General features: G+C 37.6%; 2 protein-coding genes across 5 annotated transcripts; one reads left to right on the plus strand and one right to left on the minus strand.

Moving 5' to 3' along the window:
• Positions 1 to 11,528: 11,528 nt before the first annotated feature.
• LOC104105830 (sulfate transporter 3.1-like) lies at positions 11,529 to 20,108 on the plus strand. Its single transcript, XM_009614233.4, has 12 exons — positions 11,529 to 12,012; positions 12,315 to 12,522; positions 12,748 to 12,919; positions 13,431 to 13,496; positions 14,112 to 14,225; positions 15,016 to 15,132; positions 16,027 to 16,153; positions 18,275 to 18,561; positions 18,673 to 18,863; positions 18,948 to 19,033; positions 19,176 to 19,252; positions 19,686 to 20,108. The coding sequence occupies exons 1-12, from the start codon at positions 11,661 to 11,663 to the stop codon at positions 19,875 to 19,877; spliced, it is 1,989 nt and encodes a 662-aa protein (XP_009612528.1). The 5' UTR covers positions 11,529 to 11,660; the 3' UTR covers positions 19,878 to 20,108.
• Positions 18,299 to 24,216, minus strand: LOC104105831 (protein ANTAGONIST OF LIKE HETEROCHROMATIN PROTEIN 1). Of its 4 annotated transcripts, XR_001971136.3 has the most exons (5): positions 23,915 to 24,215; positions 21,812 to 22,833; positions 20,785 to 20,964; positions 20,100 to 20,149; positions 18,299 to 18,586 (listed from the first exon to the last, which is right to left on the minus strand). XR_001971136.3 is itself a non-coding variant. In XM_018774030.3 (4 exons), exons 1-3 carry the CDS (start codon positions 24,084 to 24,086, stop codon positions 20,827 to 20,829), a joined length of 1,332 nt encoding a protein of 443 aa, XP_018629546.1. In that variant the 5' UTR covers positions 24,087 to 24,215; the 3' UTR covers positions 19,494 to 20,149; positions 20,785 to 20,826. The 4 variants fall into 4 exon arrangements, 3 of the variants coding, with proteins under 3 accessions (XP_018629546.1, XP_009612530.1, XP_009612531.1); XM_018774030.3 differs by lacking the exon at positions 18,299 to 18,586 and having other exon boundaries at positions 19,494 to 20,149; XM_009614235.4 differs by lacking the exon at positions 18,299 to 18,586 and having other exon boundaries at positions 19,494 to 20,292.
• Positions 24,217 to 25,871: the final 1,655 nt, after the last annotated feature.

Raw genomic sequence — 25,871 nt, forward strand, 5'->3', positions numbered from 1 at the left:
ATTTGTGCGAACCGCGAAAACTTGAACGCGGCCGCGAACTCTGAAGGAATTTTGATAGGCCAACTTCAGAGAGTTGGAATTTTGCCCATTTAAGCTACGCGACCGCGCGCAGAATTGTGCGGCCGCGAAGTGCTCATGCGGTCCACAAAATATTGAGCGCGGTCCGCAAAAATTCACCATTTAGCCAAATGTTTTCCTTGTCAATTTCCTGCACTGCACAACCAATTCCTTCATACACCTCATAACCAATTAGTCCAAAACAATGTCTAATCTACGAAGAAAATCAAAAGAAAGAAAAACACATGGGTTTCTTCCCAAGAAGCGACTGATTTAACGTCACGGCACGACGCATGTTACCATCATCATTTGAAATGGATCAATGACACAACACGGCTATCATCAATCTTGCCAAGGTAGTGCTTCACTCGGTGCCCATTGAATCTAAAGATCTCACCATTCTTGTTTTTCAAATCTGGAGCACCGAAAGAAGTCACATGTAGCACTTCGAAAGGACCACTCCACTTCGACTTGAGCTTTCCCGGAAACATCCGTAATCGAGAGTTGAATAGAAGAACCAAGTCACCTTCCTTGAATTCTTTGTCCCGGATATACTTATCATGTAAGTACTTCATCTTGTCCTTATACAAGGACGAGCTGGAATAAGCATGGAACCGGAACTCATCAAGTTCATTTAGTTGCTCTTCCCGTAGATTGGCAGCTACATCCCATTCAAGGTTCAATTTCTTCAGCGCCCATATAGCCTTATGCTTTAATTCAACCAAAAGATGACATGCTTTCCCAAATACCAACCGGTACGGAGACATACCAATTGGAGTCCTGTAAGTTGTTCTATAGGCCCATAAAGCATCGTCAAGTTTCCTTGATCAATCAATCCGGTTTGCATTAACAGTCTTGGATAGAATGCTCTTGATCTCTCTGTTGGAGACCTCAACCTGTCCACTTGCCTGGGGATGATAGGGGGTTGACACCTTATGATTGACACCATACTTGGAAAGTAAAGTGTCAAAGGCTTTGTTGCAAAAATGAGAACCCCCATCACTAATGATAACCCTTGGGTGTCGAACCTTGTGAAGATACTTTTCTTTAAGAAAGCCACCACACTTCGTGCCTCATTGTTGGGCAAAGCCACAGCTTCAACCCATTTGGAAACATAATCCACAGCAACAAGAATATAAGTGTTCCCACATGAACTCACAAATGGTCACATAAAGTCGATGCCCCACACATCAAAAATATCAATCTCAAGGATAGTGGTGAGAGGCATTTCATTCTTATTGGAAATTCCACCGGCTCTTTGGCACTCATCACAACGCCTAACGAGCTTGCTAGCGTCTTTGTACAAGGTAGCCAATAGAATCCACAACTTAGGACCTTTATAGCCATTCTCGCCCCACCATGGTGACCACCATAGGGCGAGGAATGGCAAGCTTTAAGAACAATCAATTGCTCTTCTTCCGGAACACATCTTTGGATAACACCATCATTGCAAATTTTGAAAAGATATGACTCGTCCCAATAATAATCCAAGCAGTCCCGTTTGAGCTTCTTCCTTTGGTTAGAAGAGAGCTCATTCGGGACAATGCCGGTCACAAGAAAGTTAGCCACATTGGCGAACCACGGTATCCCAGTCAAAGACACAGAGAGGAGTTGTTCATACAGAAATGAATCATTAATCTCGAGGCCATCAATGGGCCTCCCCTCCTCTTCCAAGCGAGACAAGTGATCCGCCACTTGATTCTCACTCCCTTTTCGGTCTATGATTTCAAGGTCAATATCTTGTAGAAGAAGAACCCATCTCATCAACCTAGCCTTAGAGTCCTTTTTACTCATCAAATAACAAAGTGTCGCGTGATCGGTGTGCACAATCACTTTGGTACCCATGAGGTACGGGCGAAACTTTTCCATGGTAAAGACAATGGCTAATAGCTCTTTCTCAGTTACCGTATAGTTGACTTGGGTGTCGTTCAATTTTTTGCTTGCATAATAGAACAGATGAAATATCGTGTTGATTATTTGCCCCAATACCGCTCCTACCGCAACGTCGCTAGCATCGCACATGAGCTCAAATGGTAAGCTCCAATTGGGTGCGGTAATGATGGGAGTGGTAGTCAACCTATACTTGAGTAGCTTAAAATCTTTCATGCAATCATCATTGAATACAAACTTGGCATCTTTTTCCAACAACTTGCACAAGGGGTTCACCACTTTTGAGAAATCCTTGATGAACCTACGGTAAAACCCCGCGTGACCAAGAAAGCTCCTCACTCCCTTGACTGAAGTCGGAGGAGGGAGTTGTGATATCACTTCAATTTTTGCTTTGTCCACTTCAATACCGTTCTTGGAGATCTTATGGCCGAGGACAATGCCCTCTTCAACCATAAAGTGGCACTTCTCCCAATCAAGCACTAAGTTGGTCTCTTCACATTGGACCAACACTTTATCAAGATTATCCAAGAATTCTTCAAAGGAATCTCCCATAACACTGAAATCATCCATGAAAACCTCGAGGAAGTCCTCCACCATATCTGTAAATATCGCAATCATACACCGCTGAAAAGTAGCCGGTGCATTACACAAACCAAACGGCATCCTTGAGAACGCAATGTGCCATACGGACAAGTGAATGTGGTTTTCTCTTGGTCTTCAGGTGCAATGCAAATCTGGTTATATCCGGAATACCCATCCAAAAAGCAATAATAAGCACGTTCGGCAAGTCTATCCAACATTTGGTCAAGAAATGGCAATGGAAAATGGTCTTTCCGGGTCACTTTGTTCAGCTTCCTATAATCCATGCATACCCTCCAACCGGTGACAGTTCTTGTGGGGATAAATTCATTTCTATCATTTGTGATCACGGTCATGCCCCCTTCTTTGGGACACATTGTACCGGCAAAGTCCATGAACTATCAGAAATGGGGTACACAACCCCTGCATCTAGCCACTTGATGATCTCTTTCCTGACTACCTCTCGCATGGCCTCGTTCAACCTCCTTTGATGTTCCACGGAGGGTTTGGCATCTTCCTCCAATATGATTTTGTGTATGAAAAAGGCAGGGTTTATACCCCGAATATCCGCCAATGTCCAACCTATTGCCTTCTTCCTTCTTTGAAGCACCACAAGAGTGGAATCTACATGCACGTTAGTTAAGCACGAAGAGAGAATAACAGGTAATATGGAACAAGGGCCTAAGAATGCATACCTAAGGTGTGAAGGCAAGGGCTTCAACTCCAATGTGGGTGGCTCCTCGATTGAGGGCTTTGTTGGTAGAGTCTTCCGGTTCTCAATGTCCAAGAAAAGTTTTCAGGGTCCATATGTGTAGGATCCCATTCCTTGCAAAGTATTTGCACATTCTACCAAGCCTTCCTTCTCATCCTCATCATGATTCAACAATACAGCTTCTAAAGGGTCTTCTACATTAATCATAGCACTTGTGTCATCAACAATCACCTCAGTCACAAGATCCACAAACAAACATACTTAGTTGCTATTAGGCTGCCTCATTGACTTGCACACGTGGAACACAACCTTTTCATCGCCCACCCGGAAGGTGAGCTCCCCAACTTCCACACCAACTAAGGCCTTCCCCGTAGCTAGGAAAGGTCTCCCCAATATGATTGGCACCTCATAGTCAACCTCACAGTCGAGTATCACAAAATATGCGGAAAGTATGAACTTGTCGACCCGAACTAGCACATCATCAATTATCCCCAATGGCCTCTTCATCATTCGGTCCGCCATTTGCAACCTCATGGAGTAGGTCTTGGTTTCCCAATCCCTAATGTCTTGAACACAGAATATGGCATCAAATTAATGCTCGCTCCCAAATCACACAAGGCTTTGGCGAAATCGGCACTACCAATAGTGCATGGAATTGTAAAGGCACCGGGATCTTCTAGCTTTGGAGCCATGAAATGCACAATGGCACTCACTTGATGTGTCATTTTGATTGTCTCACAATTCATTGACCTCTTCTTTGTTACCAAGTTCTTCATGAACTTGGCATATCCCGGCATTTGTTCTAGAGCTTCAACCAAAGGCATATTTATGGACAAACTTTTCATCATATCAATGAATTTCTTAAATTGGTTCTCATTGTTTAACTTTGTGAGCCTTTGAGGATATGATGGAGGAGGCCTTGGCAAAGGAGCTTTGGCTTTGGGCACTACCGGATCCAGTATGTCTATCACGTGTTCCCTAGATGGGTTCACATCATCTTGTGTCTCCTCCACGTTTTCATCAATGTCTATCCTCACTTCCTCGTTCACATTCTCATCATGTCTTGGCTTATCCTCTTCTTACACAACCACATCATCATTCACGATCTTTCTTGGATTAGAGGTACTAGCAACTCCACATCTACCACTTCTTGTAGTCACCGCCATAGCATGGCCCGTATTGTTTCCACCATTCGGGTTTACAACCGTATCACTTGGTAGTTCCCCCTTAGGGCGAGTATTCAAGGCTTGAGAAATTTGACCCATTTGGACTTCCAAGTTATGGATAGAAGTGTTGTGGGAGGCTATTTGGGCATCGGAATCGGCGTTTCTTTCCATAAATTGCTTGAACATACTTTCTATCCATCTCATCTCATTGTTGGAAGAACTTTGCCCTTGTGACGGATATGGATGCGGGTTGTTGGGTTGTTGATACATCGGGGGCCTTTGAAAGCCCGACCCCCAGTTCCCTTGATTATTTTTGTTCCAACCCCCTTGGTTTTCGTTGCCTCCCCAATTACTATTATTGTTGCCACCCCAATTGCCTTGGTTATTTCCTTGATTCCCCCAATTGTTCGGATTGTTGTTGTTTCCACTATTCCAATTCCCTTGGCCTTGGTTGCCCCAATTTTGATTGTTTCCCTGTGATCTCCACTGTTATTGATTTGGAGCATTGCTGCCGTTGACCTTGGTAATTGTTCACATATTGAACCTCTTCACTTTGATTGTCATAAGAGTCATCCTGGTTGTACCCACTACCACTTTGCTCAAATTGATCCTGATTGTGTTGAACTTGTTGACCTCTTTGTCTCCTCTTGTTAACCATTACATTCACTCCTTCCATGGCATTTACTTGCTTTGGCCCCTGAACCTGCTGAAGTTGTACCTTGGCTAACTGATTCATGGTAGTTGTCAACTCTGCTATGGCTTGTCTGTGATCATGAAGTTCCTTGTGAAGGTGGATAACATTAGGGTCACCCTGAGGAACGTTGGCCTGACTTTTCCAAGCTGAAGAGGTGTCTTCCATATCATCTAATATTTCGCATGCTTTTGAATATGGCATGGTCATGAAGTTGCCCCCTGCGAGCTGATTCACCACACACTGGTTAGTTGTGTTGATACCCCTAGAAAAGATTTGTTGGATCATTGCTTCAGTCATATCGTTGTTGGGGTATTCTTTGACCATTGTCCGGTATCGTTCCCAAATCTCATGTAACGGTTCATTTGGCTCTTGTTTAAAAGCAAGGATTTCATCTCTCAATGTTGCCATATGTCCCGGAGAAAAGAACTTTGCTATGAACTTCTCAGCCAACTCATCCCAAGTGGTGATGGAATGGTTGGGTAGCCTCTCAAGCCAATCCAAAGCCTTCCCTCTAAGTGAGAGGGGGAAAAGCCTTAACCTCAAAGCGTCCTCGGATACATTCGTCTGCTTGCTCCCCCAGCATGTGTCTACAAAACCTTTGAGATTCTTATATGCATTCTGATATGGAGCTCCGGTGCAGAAACCCTTTTGTTCCAATAGAATAAGCATGACATTGGTTATTTGAAAATTACCCACCCGAATCCGGGGCGGGACGATTGCACTTGCGTAGCCTTCATTGGGCAACACCCGGCGTGCTGCCCTTGGAGGAGGGGGGAGGGTTTGGAACATTGTCATGAGGTGGGAGGCCTCTTCTTTGTACTTGAGGTTCAAGATGAACCTCATCCACTTCATTTTCATCTACCCCCTCCCCCTGAGGAATATGTCTGAGGGCCTCGTTAAGAGCCATTTGGTACCTAAAAGCAATTGACACACAAAAATTAGAAAAACTGAAGGAAAGAAGAACAAAACACACAAATAGTTAGATATATAGCTAAGACCGTCTAACTCTCCGGCAACGACGCCAAAAATTGATTGGGTCCAAGCCTGCACTACTATTGAGTAGCGAGGATGGTCGATGCAGTTTTACCCAACAAGGTCGGGATCGAATCCTCATGGAGTTAATTGATTTGGAATTAGGTTTATATCTAAGTCTAGATGCTTATTTTATTCCTAATTACGCTTTCACACATTTTGGTTTTGATTCTACTTCTAATTCTATTCTATTGTATGCAATGATTAAAGCTAAGTATAATATTTTTTATGTTGGTTTTCAAGTGTTTAAAAGGACTAGGGTAGTGACTTCCGCCTAGGTGGATATCTAACAGGTAGCAAAAATCTAGGACAAGCTTGATTAATTAGGGGTCGTAATATAGCTACCACACCCAAGTACTCACTCTATACCTCTCGATAGTTTCAGTGATTTTGCCCAATTTGGCTTTCTCAAGTCCAAATGGGTATTCATGCAAGTCACGTGATATTAGCTCAAGTCGGGTATTACTATCTCTAGGTTTAACCCTTTAATTGGGGCTATCAATTTCTTGAGTTCACCCCAATTCCTTGTTAGCCTAGTTTTCCTAGACTTAGTCCCTCTTTCTCAAGAAGAAACTAAATCATAAAGGCATGAATCAGTGTTTGCAACCACTAATTCTACAATTCTAGCAAGAACTAGGCTAAATATCACTAACCCATAAACATTCAAGCCCTAAAATTCAGTACTCATTAAATACCCACACTAGGGTTGGGTCACAACCCTAGCTATGGGTCTAGCTACTCATAGAAATAGCAGAAATCAAAGATGAAAAGAAGATAAAATTCATAATACTAGATTAAAAGATGAAAATCTAATGTTATAAGGTGAATCTAACCTAGAAATGACAAAAAGTTCTATTTATACTAAACTGAAATTTTCGGACAAAAATATCCTTGCGGAGGTGACGCGGTCGCATAATTCTGACCGCGGCCGCATCTTTATACTAAGCTGAAATTTTCGGACAAAAATACCCCTGCGGAGGTGACGCGGTCGCGTAATTCTGACCGCGGCCGCACTCTTGCTTTAGCGGCCGCGTAATTCTGATCGCAGTCTGCGTTCTTTATTTCTGGATCTGGGTTCAGCATGGTTTCGCAGACCACGTAATTTCCATCGCGGTCGCGTAGGAGACTTCTGCGGCCACATAATCTTGACGCGGACCGCACTTCTTGTTTTTGCTTAAAATGTAAGCTCTCTGAACCTCAGCAACCGCGGTCCGCATAATTCCAATCGCGGCTGCGCTGGTACTTTCGCGGCCACACCTTTCTGACGCGGTCCGCATTTATGTTTTAGCCCAAAAATCCATCTCTCTGAATCTTCTTTTCGCGGACCGCGAAATAGTGCTCGCGATCGCGGTGTAGCTTTCGTGGCCGCACAATATTTGTGCGGTCCGCATTTCACATCTTTTGGCCCAGTCTTAGTTTTTGTTCAAGTTTTGACTCCTTTATGAGTTGATTATGACTCCTTTGGCTCATTTTGAACAATCCCTACAAGCAAGCATATTACATTAGTTTTCAGAAATACCTTCACGCATTTTCTGTCTAAAAACCAAGTAAAAGAGAGCAAACGCGTTGATTCTGAAGGAAACATGATGATACTCAAAAAACAACGGCAAAGAATTCCCGCCATAAAAACTTACCAATTCCCAAATATACAATTGAGAATATTCAAAAAGTGGGGAGACTATCTGCATTGGTGAAAAAAAGGTATTACACGTGAAATATTAGTAAGCTGACGAAGCGTGATGCGTGGAGCAATGGTAAAACAACAAGTGGCACATTCAATTAATGGAATTAAGAATGCAAGGAATGTATAGTAGAAACACCCACGAGATAGTACAAAGAAAGAAAGTGATCCTGATAGTTGTTAAAGAAGAGGCATGAGTGAAACGAATAAAGGTTAAAAAGAGGGGAAGATACACGAACCAGAAGTAGATAAGGAAGGAGAATCGGAACCGTTATAAGGAATCTATAGCCATAAATATGTCAGTAACGGTTATCCATGATAATGGATAATTAATATAATTAATGCCCATAATGAATCCAAATTAAGTATGAAAACTGTTATGATTGTACGTTCTTATATAAGGATAAAGAATTTCATTTGTAAGGACAAGTTACAATTATTACTGAAATACATTTCATTATTCTCTGCTTTATCAAAGTGTCCAGCTTTGATTTTAGGGATTGGTCGTTGATTCATTCCTTATTTCTCTTTGATAATTTTCTCTATTGCTCTTATTATTTTCTATTGAGGAAGTGAAGTAAAACTTGGTTATCAGTAACCCGTTTTCTTCTAAATATAGAGTTTGACTGAAAAATCTATTTTTTGGTTAAACACCACTGTCGATAGTTTTTGTTAAAAAAAAAAATTTTTTGAACTTTTAATAGTACAACTAGGGGTGAAAAACGAGCGATTGGATATGGGACAGGTCGAAAATGGGTGATGCAAAAACGGATAAATTATTTGACCCGACCCACATTTAATACATATAAAAAATGGGTTAACCGGCGGATAATATGGATATTCATATTAGCCATGGCTTCTTGAATATGATCACTTTTGGGAGAATTCCTAGTCACCCAAACTTGAGGAACCCCAAATTTGAGGCTTTACAAATGTAAAAGTTAAACTCATTGGTTATCCATTTTCTAAGTGAATAATATAGTTTTTATCCATATTTGACTCGTTTTTAAAAAGTTCATTATCCAACCTACTTTTTAATGGATAATATGGGTTGATAATTTTTTTATTTTATCCATTTTATCACCACTAAATACAACCATGCCGTCGTGGCCCCTTTACCTTTGGAAGCACCTCCTTCGGGATATTTAGCTGTTATATTATTATGTCAATTAAATGTTCTAATCCACATGGTTTACTATGACATGATTATAGAAAGCTATGTGTTAGGATTATCAAAACCGTGTACACCGGTGATTAGTGACAATGATTCATGTTATGTGCCGTGCAGGTGTTTGCATGAAAACGTGGTAGATGTGAGGTCAATGGAGAAATTGGCAATCACAACGATAAGTTTCTACGAAAAGAATTTTGAATTGATTTTGGTAATACAAGTGGATATGATCGAAACTTTCTACGTTAGCCATACTATTATTTTTTCTCTTTCCTTCCCCTACAATTAATTAACTCGTGTGCAACAATTGACGTGACTTACAAACTAACTATATAAGGAATTTCCATCTTACTAGTTACTATTGGTCGCTTTGAACTAGATACTTATTGAGTTACCCAACTTTGCCTTTTTCGTATAGATAGCTAGTGGTAGTTTGATCTGTCGTGATTAGTTGGTGCGTAATCAGGATTAGGCTCGTTTGTTCTTAGTCTTTAGGGGCATTAAACTACACATAGATATTTTTTTTTCTTTTGTTATTAGTGTAATTTAACCTACTATATACATAGAATTAGGTTGTTTTTCTTTTGTCTAACCATCAAGTATAACCAACTGGTCCTGGTTCTGCTAATCTAGATTTGCACCGTATAGGAAGCGCGCTCCCAACCAAGAGTTTACCCATTCCAAGGGCTCGAATTTAAAATTTCTAGTTAAGAATTTAGCGCCTATAGTTACTTTTCAAATAATATACAACAACAACAACAACAACTCAGTATTATCCCACTAGTGGGGTCTGGGGAGGGTAGTGTGTACGCAGACCTTACCCCTACCCTGGGGTAGAGAGGCTGTTTCCAATAGACCCCCGGCATCCTTCCCTCCAAGAACTCCCCACCTTGCTCTTGGGGTGACTCGAACTCACAACCTCTTGGTTGGAAGTGGAGGGTGCTTACCATCAGAGCAACCCACTTTTCAAATAATATGATAACACTAAAAAACTTTTATCCTGACAATAAATAAAAGTTAAACTTGATTAAGATTTTAATAGGAACAACACTTGATCCCACAAACTATGCTAAACGCCGAAAACTTTTTTGTAGTTTGAATTTTTAATTGGAGTCAAATTGACTTAAGAGTCCGCTGCTGCCTTCTTTTCCAGAAATACCACCATGTGCTGAAAACAAAATAGTGCTATTGAATCCGGAATTTTAAAAAGAATATCTTGTACTTAGTCAGATGCAGGTTCAATTAAACGTATCACCCTGATTAATTATGTAAAAAGATCCTACCCAACAGCATAAACACGTCTGAACTGATATATATGATCATAGTCCGTTAAAGGAAAAACAATATCTACAATAAAAAAAAGAAAAAGAAACTCCAGCCAATGATGTATTAACCAAGTGTCAAGCTGAGAATATAATAGAATTCAAACTTATAGCTAAAGCTAAGCCCACATCATTAAATATTTTTTTTAAAATAATACGTGGTCTATCAGCACTTTGCTTCCTGGTGTTAGGGAAGGAGTCGGTGAAAAAAGTAGCTGGTAAAGTTTGAACACCGGCTTTGTGGGTGGTTAATTCAAATAGAAAAAGAGTTTTTGAGTATGCACTATAGTGTTTAATTTATTTATACAATTCGATCACTTATAAGGTTAACATTACGTTAAATATATTAACAATGTAGACAATTTTTATATGATCAATTAAACTTAATCGGACATAGTAATTTAAAAAATTTTAGAATATTATATAGACTTGCTATGTTAGTGTAGGTCAACACCTTAATGATGTCAAAAGTTTGTATACCATTAATCCCTAAACTGTAACACATACTCTACAAAACTTACAAGTTTCTATAATAAGCATTAATATATCAACAATATGATAAAAATAGAAACTAATGATAGTTAGAAAATATATACACTAATTAACTAAACGTTCTTGCATAATGCTCAAGGCTCTCGGCTGAATAGCAGAAGCGAGTGACGAAGTCGGAAAATTAATTCAATAAGGGTGTTCAAAATTAAACACCATTTGCAAGTAGGCTATGCAAAGAGTGTTCAACGTCTATTTTTTATCAATAACAAGTAATATTTTACCTTATACACAGTATAATATTGCGGCGATTGGCCACACATAGCTTCGTCCCTCGTAGAAGCAACTATATAACTTAATTTATATATATAGCAGTGGCGGAGTCACATGCCCCCAAGGGGTGTCAACCAACACCACTTCGTCAGAAAATTACATTGTTTAGCTCAGTAACTTTAAAAAAAATATATATATATATATATAATATATATATATATATATATATATATATATATATATATATATATATATATATACTATATAATGACACCCTTGATTTTTTAGTGAATTTTTTTTTTATATTTTGACTCCCCTTAATGAAAATTCTTGCTCCACTACTGATGTTATTGATAGAAATCAATCAAGAATATAATTGGTCCCCGTTACCCCTCCACCGCACTCAAAAAAGTGTCTACTCCTTCTACATACTCCTATATAAAGCACCCCACCTTCAGTCCAAGCCAGTCCAACCAATATTCTTTATTTCAAAGCTTTACCTTCAGAGTTTTCAGAAGTCCTTATCCACAGGATATATAATCTCTGTGTCAGATTATTGATTTTGAGTAGAAAAAAATACTACATATTATCAGAATGGGTAATGCAGATTATGAGTACCCATCAATAATGAATGGAGAAAGCGCAGGGACAGGCATACATAGAGTGGAAATCCCACCACCACAACCTTTTTTCAAGTCACTAAAGAATACAGTGAAGGAAACTTTATTTCCAGATGATCCCCTTAGGCAATTCAAGAACCAAACACCCCTTCGAAAATTCATACTTGGTCTTCAGTATTTCTTCCCAATTTTTGAATGGGGTTCTCGTTACAATTTTGGGTTCTTCAAATCTGATCTTATTGCTGGAATTACCATAGCTAGTCTTGCTATTCCTCAGGGAATAAGCTATGCAAAACTTGCCAACTTGCCACCTATTCTTGGCCTATGTGAGTCTTGATATAATTATTTTTGTCGGCTCTAATATCATGTTAAAGTGTGTAATCATTTCATCCAAAACTTATGAGGTGATATACACAGTTCAACACCTTAAATACAACAACTCATGTCTTTAGTAGTTTTGGAGTAGCGCATGTTGCATATAGTTAACGGGTTCAAGTGCACTAAAACTTTAAAAAAAAATATTAGACTTTTGAACGTAAAATTTTAAAAATAAAATATGTTCAATAATATGAATCTAAGGGTTGAATCCATCTAATTTACATAGATCCGCTATTTTTGTGTTTTGCAGATTCAAGCTTTGTTCCACCATTAGTGTACGCAATAATGGGCAGTTCAAGAGATTTGGCAGTGGGGACAGTTGCTGTTGGATCGCTTCTAATGGCTTCTATGATAGGAAATGAAGTTAATGCAACTGAGAATCCAGCACTTTATCTTCATCTTGCTTTCACTGCCACATTCTTTGCTGGATTATTTGAATTAGCTCTTGGATTTTTCAGGTTAGTGTCTCTATTTCATGTTAGTACGTTCTTAATTTACTATATCGCCTATACTAAAATAGTTTGAGCCAAGGAAGCAGCTATCGATGCTGGCATTAGGGTAGGTTGGTCTACGTCACACTCGTTGGGTGCGACCCTTCCCGAACTCTACGTGAATGCGGGATGCCTTGTGCATCGGGATGCTCAATTTTAGCTTAATTAATTTATGGTTAATTAATCTTTCAGGCTGGGATTTATAGTGGATTTTCTATCACATGCAACCATAGTAGGATTTATGGGAGGAGCAGCTACAGTGGTGATACTACAGCAGCTAAAGGGAATACTTGGTCTTGAACATTTTACTCATGCCACAGATGTTGTCTCTGTCTTACGTTCTGTCTTTACCCAAACTCAGCAGGTAAATTTTTTTTACTCTATCATGTTACTTGAAAATCTATTATAAATAATTATTCTGTAACAAGTATGCTTTGTTAACCTATATAAATTATGGAGTAATATCATAAGTAATTTGTTATGGCAAGTAAATTAAACTATATTATAATATAAAAGAAATTAAATCTAGTAAAAGCTTCTATTCCTTTCGACAAAATAAATGGTAATTGTTTTCAGTACTTGTTATTTCTTTCTTTCTTTCTCTTTTCGGTTAAAAGTTAAATAGAAGTGCTTTTTTCGTGTTCAAAAGTAATTCTTGCTGATACAAGACCTTTTTTTAATTACTTTTTTTTTTGTTCATTTCGTTTTCCCGTTGAAGAATCAAACTTGTATAGTGTCCAAATGAGCTTGAGTTGGATTAGTGTTACTCACTTTTATCCATTTAGTATTTGTTTATTTATTACTCCAAGTACTTATATTTGTAACTTTCTTTAAATATACTCTAATGATAGCCAATTGGTTATAAATAACTGCAGTGGCGATGGGAAAGTGCGGTGCTAGGATTTTGTTTCCTTTTCTACCTGATGATGGCTAAATTTTTTGTAAGTATACACACTGACTTTGACCTTTTTGAAATGTGAATAGTATCCACAAGTCAAAAGCAGTCTACTATAAAAGTGGATACCCTTTAGACTTATAATGGCCAATTGTGCTTTCCTATCTTTCCTCATATAATTTCATACCTAACCTCAACTTTTGTTAATTTCTTACTCTTTCCAAATATCTTTGATGGACACTGACTTTGCTCCTCGATTTAACCTACTCCCACTCCGAAAGTTCCAACAAATTAAAGCCAATGTCTTCTATTTCTTGCCCCCCCCCCCCCAAAAAAAAAACCCGGTGCACAAGGCATTCTGTTTTCACGCAGGGTCCGGGAAGGGAGGCATCCCAAGGGATGTGATATAGACAGCCTACCCTATGCAAGCATTAATGACTACTTCTACGGCATGAACCCGTGATCTATAGGTCACATGGAGATAACTTCACCCCGGCTCCAAAACTCCCTTCACGTGGAAAGAATATTGCTCCAAAACTCCCCTTTTACATAATTTTTATATTTTTTTGATAGAAAACTACTAGTAGTATTCTAGTACTTTTATAGAAAAAATTACAGAGAGTGTAGTTTAAGAAAGTTGCTAATATATGCATGCATGCAGAGCCAAAAGAGACCGAAGCTGTTCTGGATTTCAGCAATGGCGCCATTGACGTCCGTCATATTGGGAACTATTCTCGTTTATGTCACCCACGCTGAAAAACACGGTGTTGCAGTGGTAAGAAAAAAATCACTTATAATAATGTATTTAATAAACTGTCTTATTTTAATATTGCTAATTAATCCCATTGATTATATAGAAGTTAAACTCGCGTGTTAGCTTAAGCTCTTAAATTCAAGGACTTCATTTGACTTTAGAATTACTCCTACTAGTTTACTACAGTATAAGAACATAAATCCTACCTAGCTCCAACGATTTCATAATTCTACCCATCGAATTCCCTTTTTAGACATACTATATACTCCAACAGACGTTTGTTTGGGACAATTGGACAAACAACCTACTACTGCCAAAATTGGTTAGCCCTGATACTTCTACGTTTATTAGCTGTTCATATTCATTATTGGTGCATTTTAAAGAGACACTTTTGATTGATAGCTTCATTTGTCTTAATAAAAATTGGTCAAGTTGACATTTAAAGACAAACAAGACAACGAAAATGAAATGAAAAAAAGTTTGTATTTGTGTTTACATACTTTGTCGGTCACGGGAAAAAAAAAGTAGGTAGTACCATGAAAACTTTAGCATGGCAGGATTTTTGTGAATGTTTAATTCTACACATTATAAAATAATTTTCACCCCATTTGATTACTATAAAAATAAATATAAGCAACTACCCACAATAACTGAGATTTATAACCTGAAACATACTCAACAATTTAAATTAAACTTTAGCGCATTAATATAAGTAAAGTTTGTGCAAAGGATTGTTGTAATAATTGTGGTTGCTTTATATTATTGATCAATCATTGGATTCTTATTATGTGAAAATGAAAAATTGGAACAGATAGGGGAGCTGAAGAAAGGGTTAAATCCTCCGTCAATAATGGATCTGTCATTTGGGTCGGCCTATATGACAACTGCTATCAAAACAGGAATAGTCACGGGTGTCATTTCTCTTGCTGTAAGCACTCGATCTGCTTTCCAATCTCAACCTTTGTCCTCTCTCTGCTGCAATTCCTCCTACTTGCATTACTTTTCACTATCTAATGTTCTTTTTTTACGTCTATTTACAATTTCAAGAACAAGCATACAAAACATGTGTGCATGGACGGATCTTGATAATGTTCCCCGCTTTGAATTTGAATACAATATTAGAGTATAAAACTTAAATTTATTTTCATTTTTACTTGTCTATTATATTAAAAATATATTTTCATTTTTACTTGTCCATTTTAGCTAATCAAGATAAAGACAATCTCTTGCAAAAATACAGGGTAAGGCTGCGTACGATAGACCCTTGTGGTCCGGTCCTTCCTTGGACCTCGCGCATAACGGAGGCTTAGTGCACCAGGATGCCCTTTACTTTACCCGTATCATTAACTGTTCATTCCCCGAATCATTTTTCAAGACTTTTTGAAATGTTATCATTATTATGGGGAAAACAGTAAAACAAACTTTATTTATTTTTTCTTAAAAAGAGTGCAAAGTCAAAATTGGATAACTGAAAGTGAATGGAGGGAGTAATTAATTTGTAACTATTCCATAATTTGTTGCTTCTTGAGGCTTCTTTGGCGACCAAAAGTCACTAGTAAAATTGCAATTATAGTATAACATTTTATACAATATCAGTGTATATAACTTCTTGTCATATATGTATGAATCAAAATTCTATAAATTGTGTGCGAACTTTGAAGGCCACTTTCAGTGACACCGTAAACTTACAAGGTTATAGACAATAAGTGTATTTCGTATACTTATAATTGCATTATGTGGCATAGAATTTTTTTAATATATTTGAGGCTCTTTATAACACACTACACTAAAATTAAAACCTTTAATTTATTGATATGGACAGGAAGGAATAGCAGTAGGGAGAAGCTTTGCAATGTTCAAGAATTACCATATAGATGGAAACAAAGAGATGATTGCTTTTGGGATGATGAATATTGTTGGCTCCTGCACCTCCTGCTACCTCACTACTGGTATGTTCCTCCATACTACTATGGGGCCGTTTGGCAGAAGGTATTAAAAAAAATAATGCAAGCATTAGCTTTGTACATTACTAATACTTTGTTTGGTACATTTTTTCAACATATGTATAACTAATACTTGTATTAGTTATACATCATACTTGGTATTAGCCTATGTATAAGTAATGCATAGAAAACCATGACATTAGTAATACCAAGGCTATTAATGCAATGCATTAGTATGGTTAAAGACAAAATTGTCCTTAAAGTCCCTTAAAGCTAGAGAATATGGAGGGCATTTTTGTAAACAACTATTTTTCTTAAAATTATGCAATGCATTATAATTTTTAATACACCACACCAAACAGTTTATAAGAAATAATATCTGCATAACTAATGCTTGCATTACTAACTCATGCATTACTAATCCTTGCATTACTAATACACTGTATTCTGCACTATTCTTATACTCCTACCAAACGACCCCTATATCATATATGACTTGGTTATTATTGGGTATTATCACTTTTAGCGCGGCTATACAGTGTTATTTTCTCGTTATTATTTCCCTTTTCTCTTTTATTTCCTTTATGGGCCGAAAGTTGAAATGGATTATTCTCACTTCTTGTCCATTACTCAGGAAAACGAACATCCCATTTGGGCCCATACCACGTGATTGTATGTCTCCACATGCCTACCAACAAAAGGAAGAAAAAAAGAGAGAGAGAGAGAGAGAGAGAGAGAGAGAGAAAGAAAACCTTAAGATTAATGGGACAGAGATTGGAAAAGAGGAAACATAATTACACCATATTATATGGGAAGGAATATATTAAAAATTGGAGGGGTGAAAGGTAAGAAACGAGTGGGGTTGTCTAGGTTTGAGTCGTAATATGCGTAACTTAAGGGATATTATGTTATTGACAATTCCTTGTAGGAAAAAAAAAAATAGACAAATTAAAAGAAGAAAGAATGAGGAATGTAGTAAGGACATTTCAATTTCTTAGCAAATTAACATTACATTTAACGTAAATTTATGGAGTAGTTTAGTCAAATAAGTTTAAATGGAGCAAAATGTGAACAGGTCTGTGTTTTTTAAAAGACTAAGAGCCCGTTTGGATTGGCTTAAAATAAGTGGCTTTTAAGTTAATTGCTTGAAAGCATTTTATAAGTGCTGAAACTTATTTTATAAATAAACAGTTACGTGTTTGGATAAAAGTGCTGAAACTGAAAAAAAAGCTGATGAAGTGTTTGGTAAAGAAGTGCTCGTAAGCACTTTTTCTTGTTAAAATGACTGAATTATCCTTAAAGTTGTTAACATTATAAACAAGATGATTACTATAATATTATATTTTTTGTTCATAGCTTCAAACAGATGATTGTTTCATTTTTGTCTTGTGTGTTTGCTATTTTTTGCTGGGTTAGTAAATGGGAAGATAGATGAGCTATTGAGCCAATTATTTGTAAAAAGTTTCCTCTTTCTCATTCCAATAAATCAACCTTTTCTTTAAACTAATAAATCGACCACCCAAAAATAAAAAATTAAAAACAGATCGCAACTAATTCATCTGCCCTTTAATTTTTTCCCCACTTAGATTGATAAAAGTTCTTCGAATATGTAAAAATATTTTACTGAAAAATATGAGGGGTGCGAAAAGAAAGAAATGAAAGGAAAAGAAAAAGAGGGGAAAATAATGAATGAAAGTGTAAAGAAAGAAACGAAAGGAAAAGAGAGGAAAGTTATGGAAGAAGACGAAGAAGAAAGCGAGGGTAATTTCGGGATTAAGAAAAATTATAAGGGATAAGAATGTAATATATTTGGTCAAAGCAATATGGCTTTTAAGCCAATTTCGAAAAAATTGGGTTTTCCAACTTACTGGTTTTGGCTTTTTTTTAAGCAGATTTTAATTTTTTTAAACCTTTTTTTTTTGTTGCCAAACACTTCCACAGATTAAAAAGTGCTTTTTACCAACTTTTAAGCTCATCCAAACAGGCTCTAACACTACTGCTTTCCCTAAAAAATAATTACATACAACTGTCCACAATATGTGGCATTAGTAACTTGAAAAATAAGACAGTCAACCTTCTACAAGAAGTTAAAATATACTGATAGTGTAAATATTATTTATGTTGTAGGGCCATTCTCGCGATCAGCAGTGAACTTTAACGCAGGATGCAAAACTGCAGTATCAAACATCGTCATGGCGTTGGCAGTAATGGTGACATTGTTGTTGCTAACGCCATTGTTCCACTTCACTCCCCTCGTCGTCCTGTCCTCCATTATCATCTCCGCTATGCTCGGCCTCATTGATTATAATGCTGCCATTCATCTCTGGCATGTCGACAAATTCGACTTCTTGGTCTGCATCAGTGCTTATATTGGCGTTGTCTTTGCCAACATTGAGATTGGCTTAGTCTTAGCCGTAAGTATCCCTTATGTTCTATGCACTAAGTGTTAAAAAAAATTACAGTGTTAAACTTGACCGATAATGATATGGTTTGACTTATAAATATGTTGTTTAATGGAAATGCAGGTAGGATTATCGTTGCTAAGGGTGTTACTTTTTATAGCAAGGCCAAGGACGTTGGTACTTGGTAATATCCCAGATTCTATGATCTACAGAAATGTTGAGCATTACCCAAATACAAACAACGTTCCAGGCGTTCTCATTCTTGATATTGGAGCCCCTATTTACTTCGCTAATTCTAGCTATTTAAGGGAGAGGTAATTATTTTTTTGATAACCGTGACGTCTGAATCAGCTTGCACACGTCTCGACTAATTATGGTTAATTCAAATCTTGTTATAGGATCTCAAGGTGGATTGACGAAGAGGAAGACAAGTTAAAATTTTCAGGAGAAACAACATTGCAGTATGTTATACTTGATATGGGAGGTTAGTTAATTTATGCAGTCTATAATTTCTTTCATCACTCAGTTTATCTTTTTGAAATAATAGCAAAATCATTAAAACGTAGCACAAGAAAATTTAAAACTGAATTTGAGCATTGACAGCTAAAACATTCTTTGATTGGCAGCTGTAGGAAACATTGATACAAGTGGAATTAGCATGCTCGAAGAAGTTAAGAAAAATCTTGATAGAAGAGATTACAAGGTTGGCCTCTTATTTTCCGAATATTATTTTTTTCCGCAACAAATATGTTATAAAGATAAATTGTGCACCATAAAGTAGATCTATCACGTAGGATTTAACTTACATACACTAAAAGTACTACCGTCAGGCCTCTCTATAACAGCGGTCACTATAAAAGCCAAGTTTTTCTCGCAACTGATTTTTATATTATGTTATAGTATATATCCTCTATAACAGCACTTCACTATAACAGCCAAAAAAATATCAGAACAAGCGAGACTGATATAGAGAAGTTTGACCATTTTTATACAATCAGTGTTTTATAACTTATTATAGCAGGTAACCTACATTATAATTCAGGTTACTAATCCTGATCCTGCTTTTTATGGACAGTCTGTGCATAGAAGATAAATTTGTGTAACATATGGCTTTTTTTTTTTTTGTGGCAATGCAGCTTGTGTTGGCAAATCCAGGAGCAGAGGTGATGAAAAAGTTGAACAAGTCCAAATTCATAGAGACATTAGGACAAGAATGGATCTTTCTAACAGTAGGGGAAGCTGTGGGAGCATGCAATTTCATGCTTCATTCCTGCAAACCAAAATCTACAACAGATGATGCATCCCAAAAATGGAGCAACAACGTTTGACTTGAAATTAATTGATTGGTCTACTTTATTAGTAGTATTATTGAACAGTGTTGTAGTGGTTCATGTGTGCATCTAATTTGTAAAGATGTAGCATACCATATTGGCTTAAAGGAGCCACATTCTACTGCAGTACTCTTCCTTAGAAAAAGCTGAAAGTGGCTTTATTTCTCTCCACCTTTTGTAAAATTAATGTGCTCTAATTAATAAAAGAATGAATGTCACCTGTGTACTGATTGCTTCTCATCTCAAGTTCGCCAAAATTTTTTGTTTACCTGCAAATAGAAGTACATTGAGGTGCATACCGTTCTTGAACGAGTAACTGTTGGATTGCTTTCTGTTTCACATCACTGTTCCTCCCAAGATCAATTAGCTTATCACTACACCAGAAATTTTGTCTCGCAAAATGCAGCTTGTTCTGCACCATAGACTTAAGAACTTCACCAGCTTTTACAAATAGTTCATCATGATAAGAGGGGGTTGCTCAGATGGTTAGCACCACCCCCCACCCACCCACACACCTACAACCTCAGGGTTGTGGGTTTGAGTTACCAAAGGAGCAATAGCTCCAACAAAGGGGGACCAAAGGGGAATCAAAAGGGGAGGGGAATGAAATGGTAACCACCACCAGTGGCTTAAAATGTTGGATGAATAAGGGTAATTAACTTTATATTATTAACTTCCTTTTCCCTTCCTTGAAAATTGTTGACAAGAATTAGTTCGGAAAGACCTTTTCTTTCCCTCTATCCTTTTAACCTTTTCCAGAAAGACATGCAGCCGTCCGTTAAGATTAAGCATCTATTGACAGTTGATTCAAGCCCCGAGTTAAATAAAGATGATCTAGAACAGGCTAAATGTCACAACAAAAATGAACAGGAGTCATGATCAGAATAATGTAGAAAGATTTTACCTAAATGACATGTTAAACAGATTTGGTATGAATTGTAAGTCATCACATATACTCAAGGACCATGAAGTAGCCTCTTCTACATTCAGAAAGATCTTGCACCTGAACTCCGTTTTTATCTTCAGCATGGTCTGAAGCAAAGCTTTTTGACGAGGCCCTCTTTTTCCTTGGGGAAGAGATGCCCTGCTAATAGTAGCAAGAAATCACCAAGTAAAATCCACAATGTGAATGCAGCTATTTGAGAGTGAGAATATCTTCCATATTTAGGATCTTGCTAAGAGATGAGACAAAGCAGCTCATCGATCTTCTGCAAGTTAGTGGTTGCGAATGGAACAAAAAGAAAAAAAAAACAGAGTAACTTGTAAGGATGAGTTGTGGGAAGATCTTTACTTGGTAAGTTTGTTAAAGCTAAGCTTTATACTCTAGTAAAGGTCCTCGATTTATTTTCTTTCACAGGACCATGGTGGTAAGAAAAGGCTTTTACAACATAAAATGTTGAGAGAGATATTTGGCTATGTCAATTACAGTGCCAATCCTAATTTCCGTCCATCTGTGCCAGGGGGAGCAAGAAGGACCAGTGATGTCCAAACAGATGGGGCACGTTCATCAAAGACAATGTCAGGTACTAGTAGTGGGAAGAGGGTTTCGAATGACAATAGTGAAAACTCATCCAAAAAACTCAAGAAGACTCGCTCGGTTCATTTTCAAGAACCAAGTATGGATGTGTTACCAGAGCCTGATATTTACTGTACCAATAATTTTTGGAGAGTAAATATCAGGTTCAGGTAGCACGCCCATAATTGGTTCTTCAAAACGCACCGAGCGAGTCTTCTTGATTTTAAACAAGTCCCATAAAACGCACAACTCATCCTTACAAGTTACTCTTTTTTGGTTCCAGTCAAAACATGTAACTTGCAAAAGATCGTGAACTGCTTTGTCTCATCTCTAAAAATTTTAAACAATATCTGCAGTTCGGTTACACCACTCAATGTTAGCTGATCATCTAGATCGAGGCTTCTTTTTTGTTAACCTGTAAGTGTTTAGTTAATTTGTCCCTCATTAATCTCCCTGTTGATTCAATCTGCTTGCAGCTCTGTCCCTCATATCCTGGGTCATGATGACCAGATAACGCAACGTCAGGATGTAATCGGTCTCCGCAATCAATGATAATATTATGAAGTAAACAACACACGAGGATGATACTTGGGAGTTTCTGTTTATCAGGTCTCCACATAACCTTATTAAGGATTCTCCAACCTCCCTTCAATAGCGCAAAAGCCTTCACTGCAACTGACCTAGCAGTCTCATGCAATGCATTGAAATCCAACATAGCATCTGAGAGGTCGTCACCTTCATATGGTGTAATAAGCCACGGAAGAAGAGGGTAACCAAAACCTCCTATAATGTATTCTCTAAGTTCTTCTCCTTCAACCACTTTGACATTTCCGTTTAAACGATCACCGCTTTCACAGAGTTTGTAAAATCCAGAGAACTTCAACAGTCTCGAAGTGGCCATGCCCCCCGGCCATCCCGTCACAATATCTAGAAAACGCATCTCGCTGTCGACGATACCTTGCAAAAGCATGCTGTAATTGTTTTCCTGATCACACCAATCATCTGAGGTTTGAACTGCAGGAAGAGTCATTATGATGTGGGTTTCATCAATTGCTCCACAACAGTTAGGTAATCCAAATGATTGTTCAAATTCAGACTTGATTATCTCCATCTTACTAGGTTCTGGCCATTTAAGGTGGTGCTTTGCACGTTCTTCCAGCGCCTCAATGAATCTCCAGGTAACCTGAGACACGGTGGACTGCCCGACACCAAATGATGCCCCAACTGAAACTTGGGATTCACCGGAAGCCAATCTTCTCAACGCAATTGCAACTTGCTTCTCAACGCTAAGAAGCCTTCCCTCAATGTTTATCAAACCTGAAGGAGGTCTTGAGATAAGGTCCTCCCTTACAAGCGAACATATGTAATCAAATGTCTTCTTTGAAACACGGAAGAAATACTTGAAACCATCCTCTTCATCACAAGGTACACCACAACCTACAGGATATAATAGGTATAGGGGAGAGTTAATCCCTGCATTGTAGAGACTAAAAACGAAAAAGACAAATTGCAAAAAAGAGGCAAAAAGAAAAGAGTAAGACGGGGACCAAGAATTCTTGTTACATAAAATATTCATGCAGACCGCGCCAAAATGCAGACAACGGCAATTTAGGAAGATATTATCAACACCTCACCGTCGTGCTTTCTTGAGGAAATTAGGGTCAATCTAGTGGGAAAAACCTTCATACCCATACCAAAGATAACAATCGTATTACAAACCTAAGAATTATTAGCTTAAATATCCTAACTGTAACAGCTCCTACCACACAAATTTTCAATGTAAAAGTTCTTGCTTCAACTATGTCTAAACAGCCTGGGATTTTACTACTTTGAATTGTAGAATATATTACGCTAAAGCTCCAAGCAGAAGAGTCCATTTCCAGCACAGAGTCTTAAATGAGTAAACATGTTTTTTCTTTCTAGTGTTAGAGGGTTGACTTCAAGTATACTTCAAGAATCCAGAGATAAAATGCAGTAAATCAATCAAGTACATATTAGTTCCAAACTAATTGGACTCGACTATATGAACCATCATACTATTTTACACACTACTCTCTTTTATAAGTCGGTGGTGTCCGGCCAGCTTGGGCGAGCATCGACTATTCCACCGGGTACCTGCTAACACCCACCAGCACAAGTACCGGCTAACTCTGCCCCAAGGCTTAGGCAGATGGGAATCACCTTTTTTTTTCTTTTTTTTCTTTTTGGGAATTGTACACTACCCTTTACCCTACAGTAACCCACTTCCAAGTCTGGACCTGTTATGCTTTGTGAATTTCACATAGAAGGGGTTAAAATAATGCACCAAATTTGAATAAATTAGGCATAAAGCTCCGAGCTTGACATTTACCACACCCTGATCGAGTTTTACGTAAAGGCTTACACAGCTATAGTGAATTTTTCAACAGTATTTGAAGTTAAATGGGTTTCAAATACAATTCAATTAGCAGATTCTAGCTAAAATCTAGTAAAAGAATGGAACTTCGAGCAGGGTAAAAACAGAGAGATGTAAAGGGACCTGGGGTTGGTGAGTTCTTGTGCCAGAAACTGTCCCACCAATCGCATTCACTACTTCCTTTGTTCTCAACTGCAACAATACCAATGGACTTGTTTTTCTTGTTTTTGTGTTTGATTTTCTTAAACTTCTTTGAATCTTTCTTCGTTTTCTTCGATTTCTTTAGTGGAGCCATCCACCGATGTGTTAACTATTACAGGGGAAAGTTTCGAAAGGACAATAGCCGGTAAAATGCAAATCTCTTCCTCGTTGTTGGTCGAGGACGGGGTTACTGTTTTTTTTAGGTTCTCTAAAAGAGGTGGGTTACTTCTAATGGACCCTTTTATTTTGAGAAAAGGCATAAATATCCCTAAATTAAGATCCAGTTAAAAACAACACATATTTGTAACTTAATTACTTATCCCTCCGTATCATATTAGTTACTAAAAATAATTATCTCAAATTATTTATCACTTTAAAAGTTCAAAACAAAATTAATTTATTTTTTTACCCTTAATAATAATTATCCTTAAAAATTACAAATAACTAACTTTGTTCAAATACCAATGAAAAAAATTAAATATTAAGACATAAATAAGGGTAAAATAGTCAAAATTCCATCGTAATTATTTTTTCTTAAAGACGTGTACGAGAGAATATGATGCGCAGGGAGTATATTATAAGAGTATTTAATGTAATTTATCCCAAAAGTATCGACTGAAGTATAAAAAGAAAGTGTAATTTGATTGGGTCCGACTATATTATTATTTCATATAAGAATAAATTATACGAGCAATAGTAATACATCTTTGGTTCGGAATGTATTAATTATGTAAAGACTATATTAGTAAATAGATTTATCAAAAATCAAATGCTCTATAAATAATATTATTTACCCTCAAAATCGGATAACAATTAAATTTATAAGTGATTTTAAGGATACGCGGATTAACTTGATAAAAAGCGATAAATTAAGTTGCAATTGAATAAATAATGACAAAGTAAATTCAAACCACACGAATTGGACAATTTCAGCCTTGAAGGAATAATCACCCTCGAGCCGAATTTACCATAATCGGTGTCAAGATACAGAAGAACAAGAGCTTAAAGAGAGAGTAAATAATAATGTATTGCTTTTGAGTGCGTGTTACAATGTCTCAAATAAATTGTTAGATCCTTTTTATATAGTAGGGGAGTTATATTTTAGATATAACTCTATAAAAGGTAAAAAATCTTTTGATTCGATGATTATCGGTTCCTTATCGATACGTGTCGAGATTCCCGCCGTAACATTTGGCCGGTCACGGATATTTTGGCCTTATGTTGGCCATGCTGGATCGTCTGACAATATTCTCCGAAGGCATTCGAGGCTAGGACCGATTTCGGGATCATGGCCTCGATATCCTCGAAGGCATGCGTCATGCCCCCAGGCTCTAGCCCGGTGGGACTTTGGCTCGGTTTCAGTCCCTTATTGCCATATCTCGAGCCTGGCTTATCTCGTCGGAGGTTAGGATGCACCATGAACTCGATTTTACCCGTATACAGATAGTACCCTTGTTTTTTCGGAGAGTAAACGACGAGAAACGACATGAGCTTCTGATTCTTACTTCGATACACCGTGACAGAAACGACAAAACGACTGAAACGTCTCGTCGGTCAAGTTTTAATGGTATTAAATGCATGTTAGTCGATGGTTGGCCGTCCCTGGATGCCAAACGTCGCTGAACTACTATAAATACCCCATCATTCGTTCATTTTAACTTTAAATCCAAACCTTTTACCCTCGTATATTTAAGATTTCAACACTTTCTAGCACTTTTACTCCGTTTTTTCGAGATCCTTTGCAAGAATTTTTACCCGTCTTCATCTTAAGCCATCAAGTCCAATCTTTAAACTTCCTTTCTTTCTCCGTCTTTCTCGGATTTTCCTCCATTTTTAAAGAAATGGCAAAGACTTCAAAAACCGTTCCCCGGAAAGAAAA

This window comes from Nicotiana tomentosiformis, chromosome 6, assembly GCF_000390325.3.
Source record: "Nicotiana tomentosiformis chromosome 6, ASM39032v3, whole genome shotgun sequence".
Classification (NCBI taxonomy): Eukaryota; Viridiplantae; Streptophyta; class Magnoliopsida; order Solanales; family Solanaceae; genus Nicotiana; species Nicotiana tomentosiformis.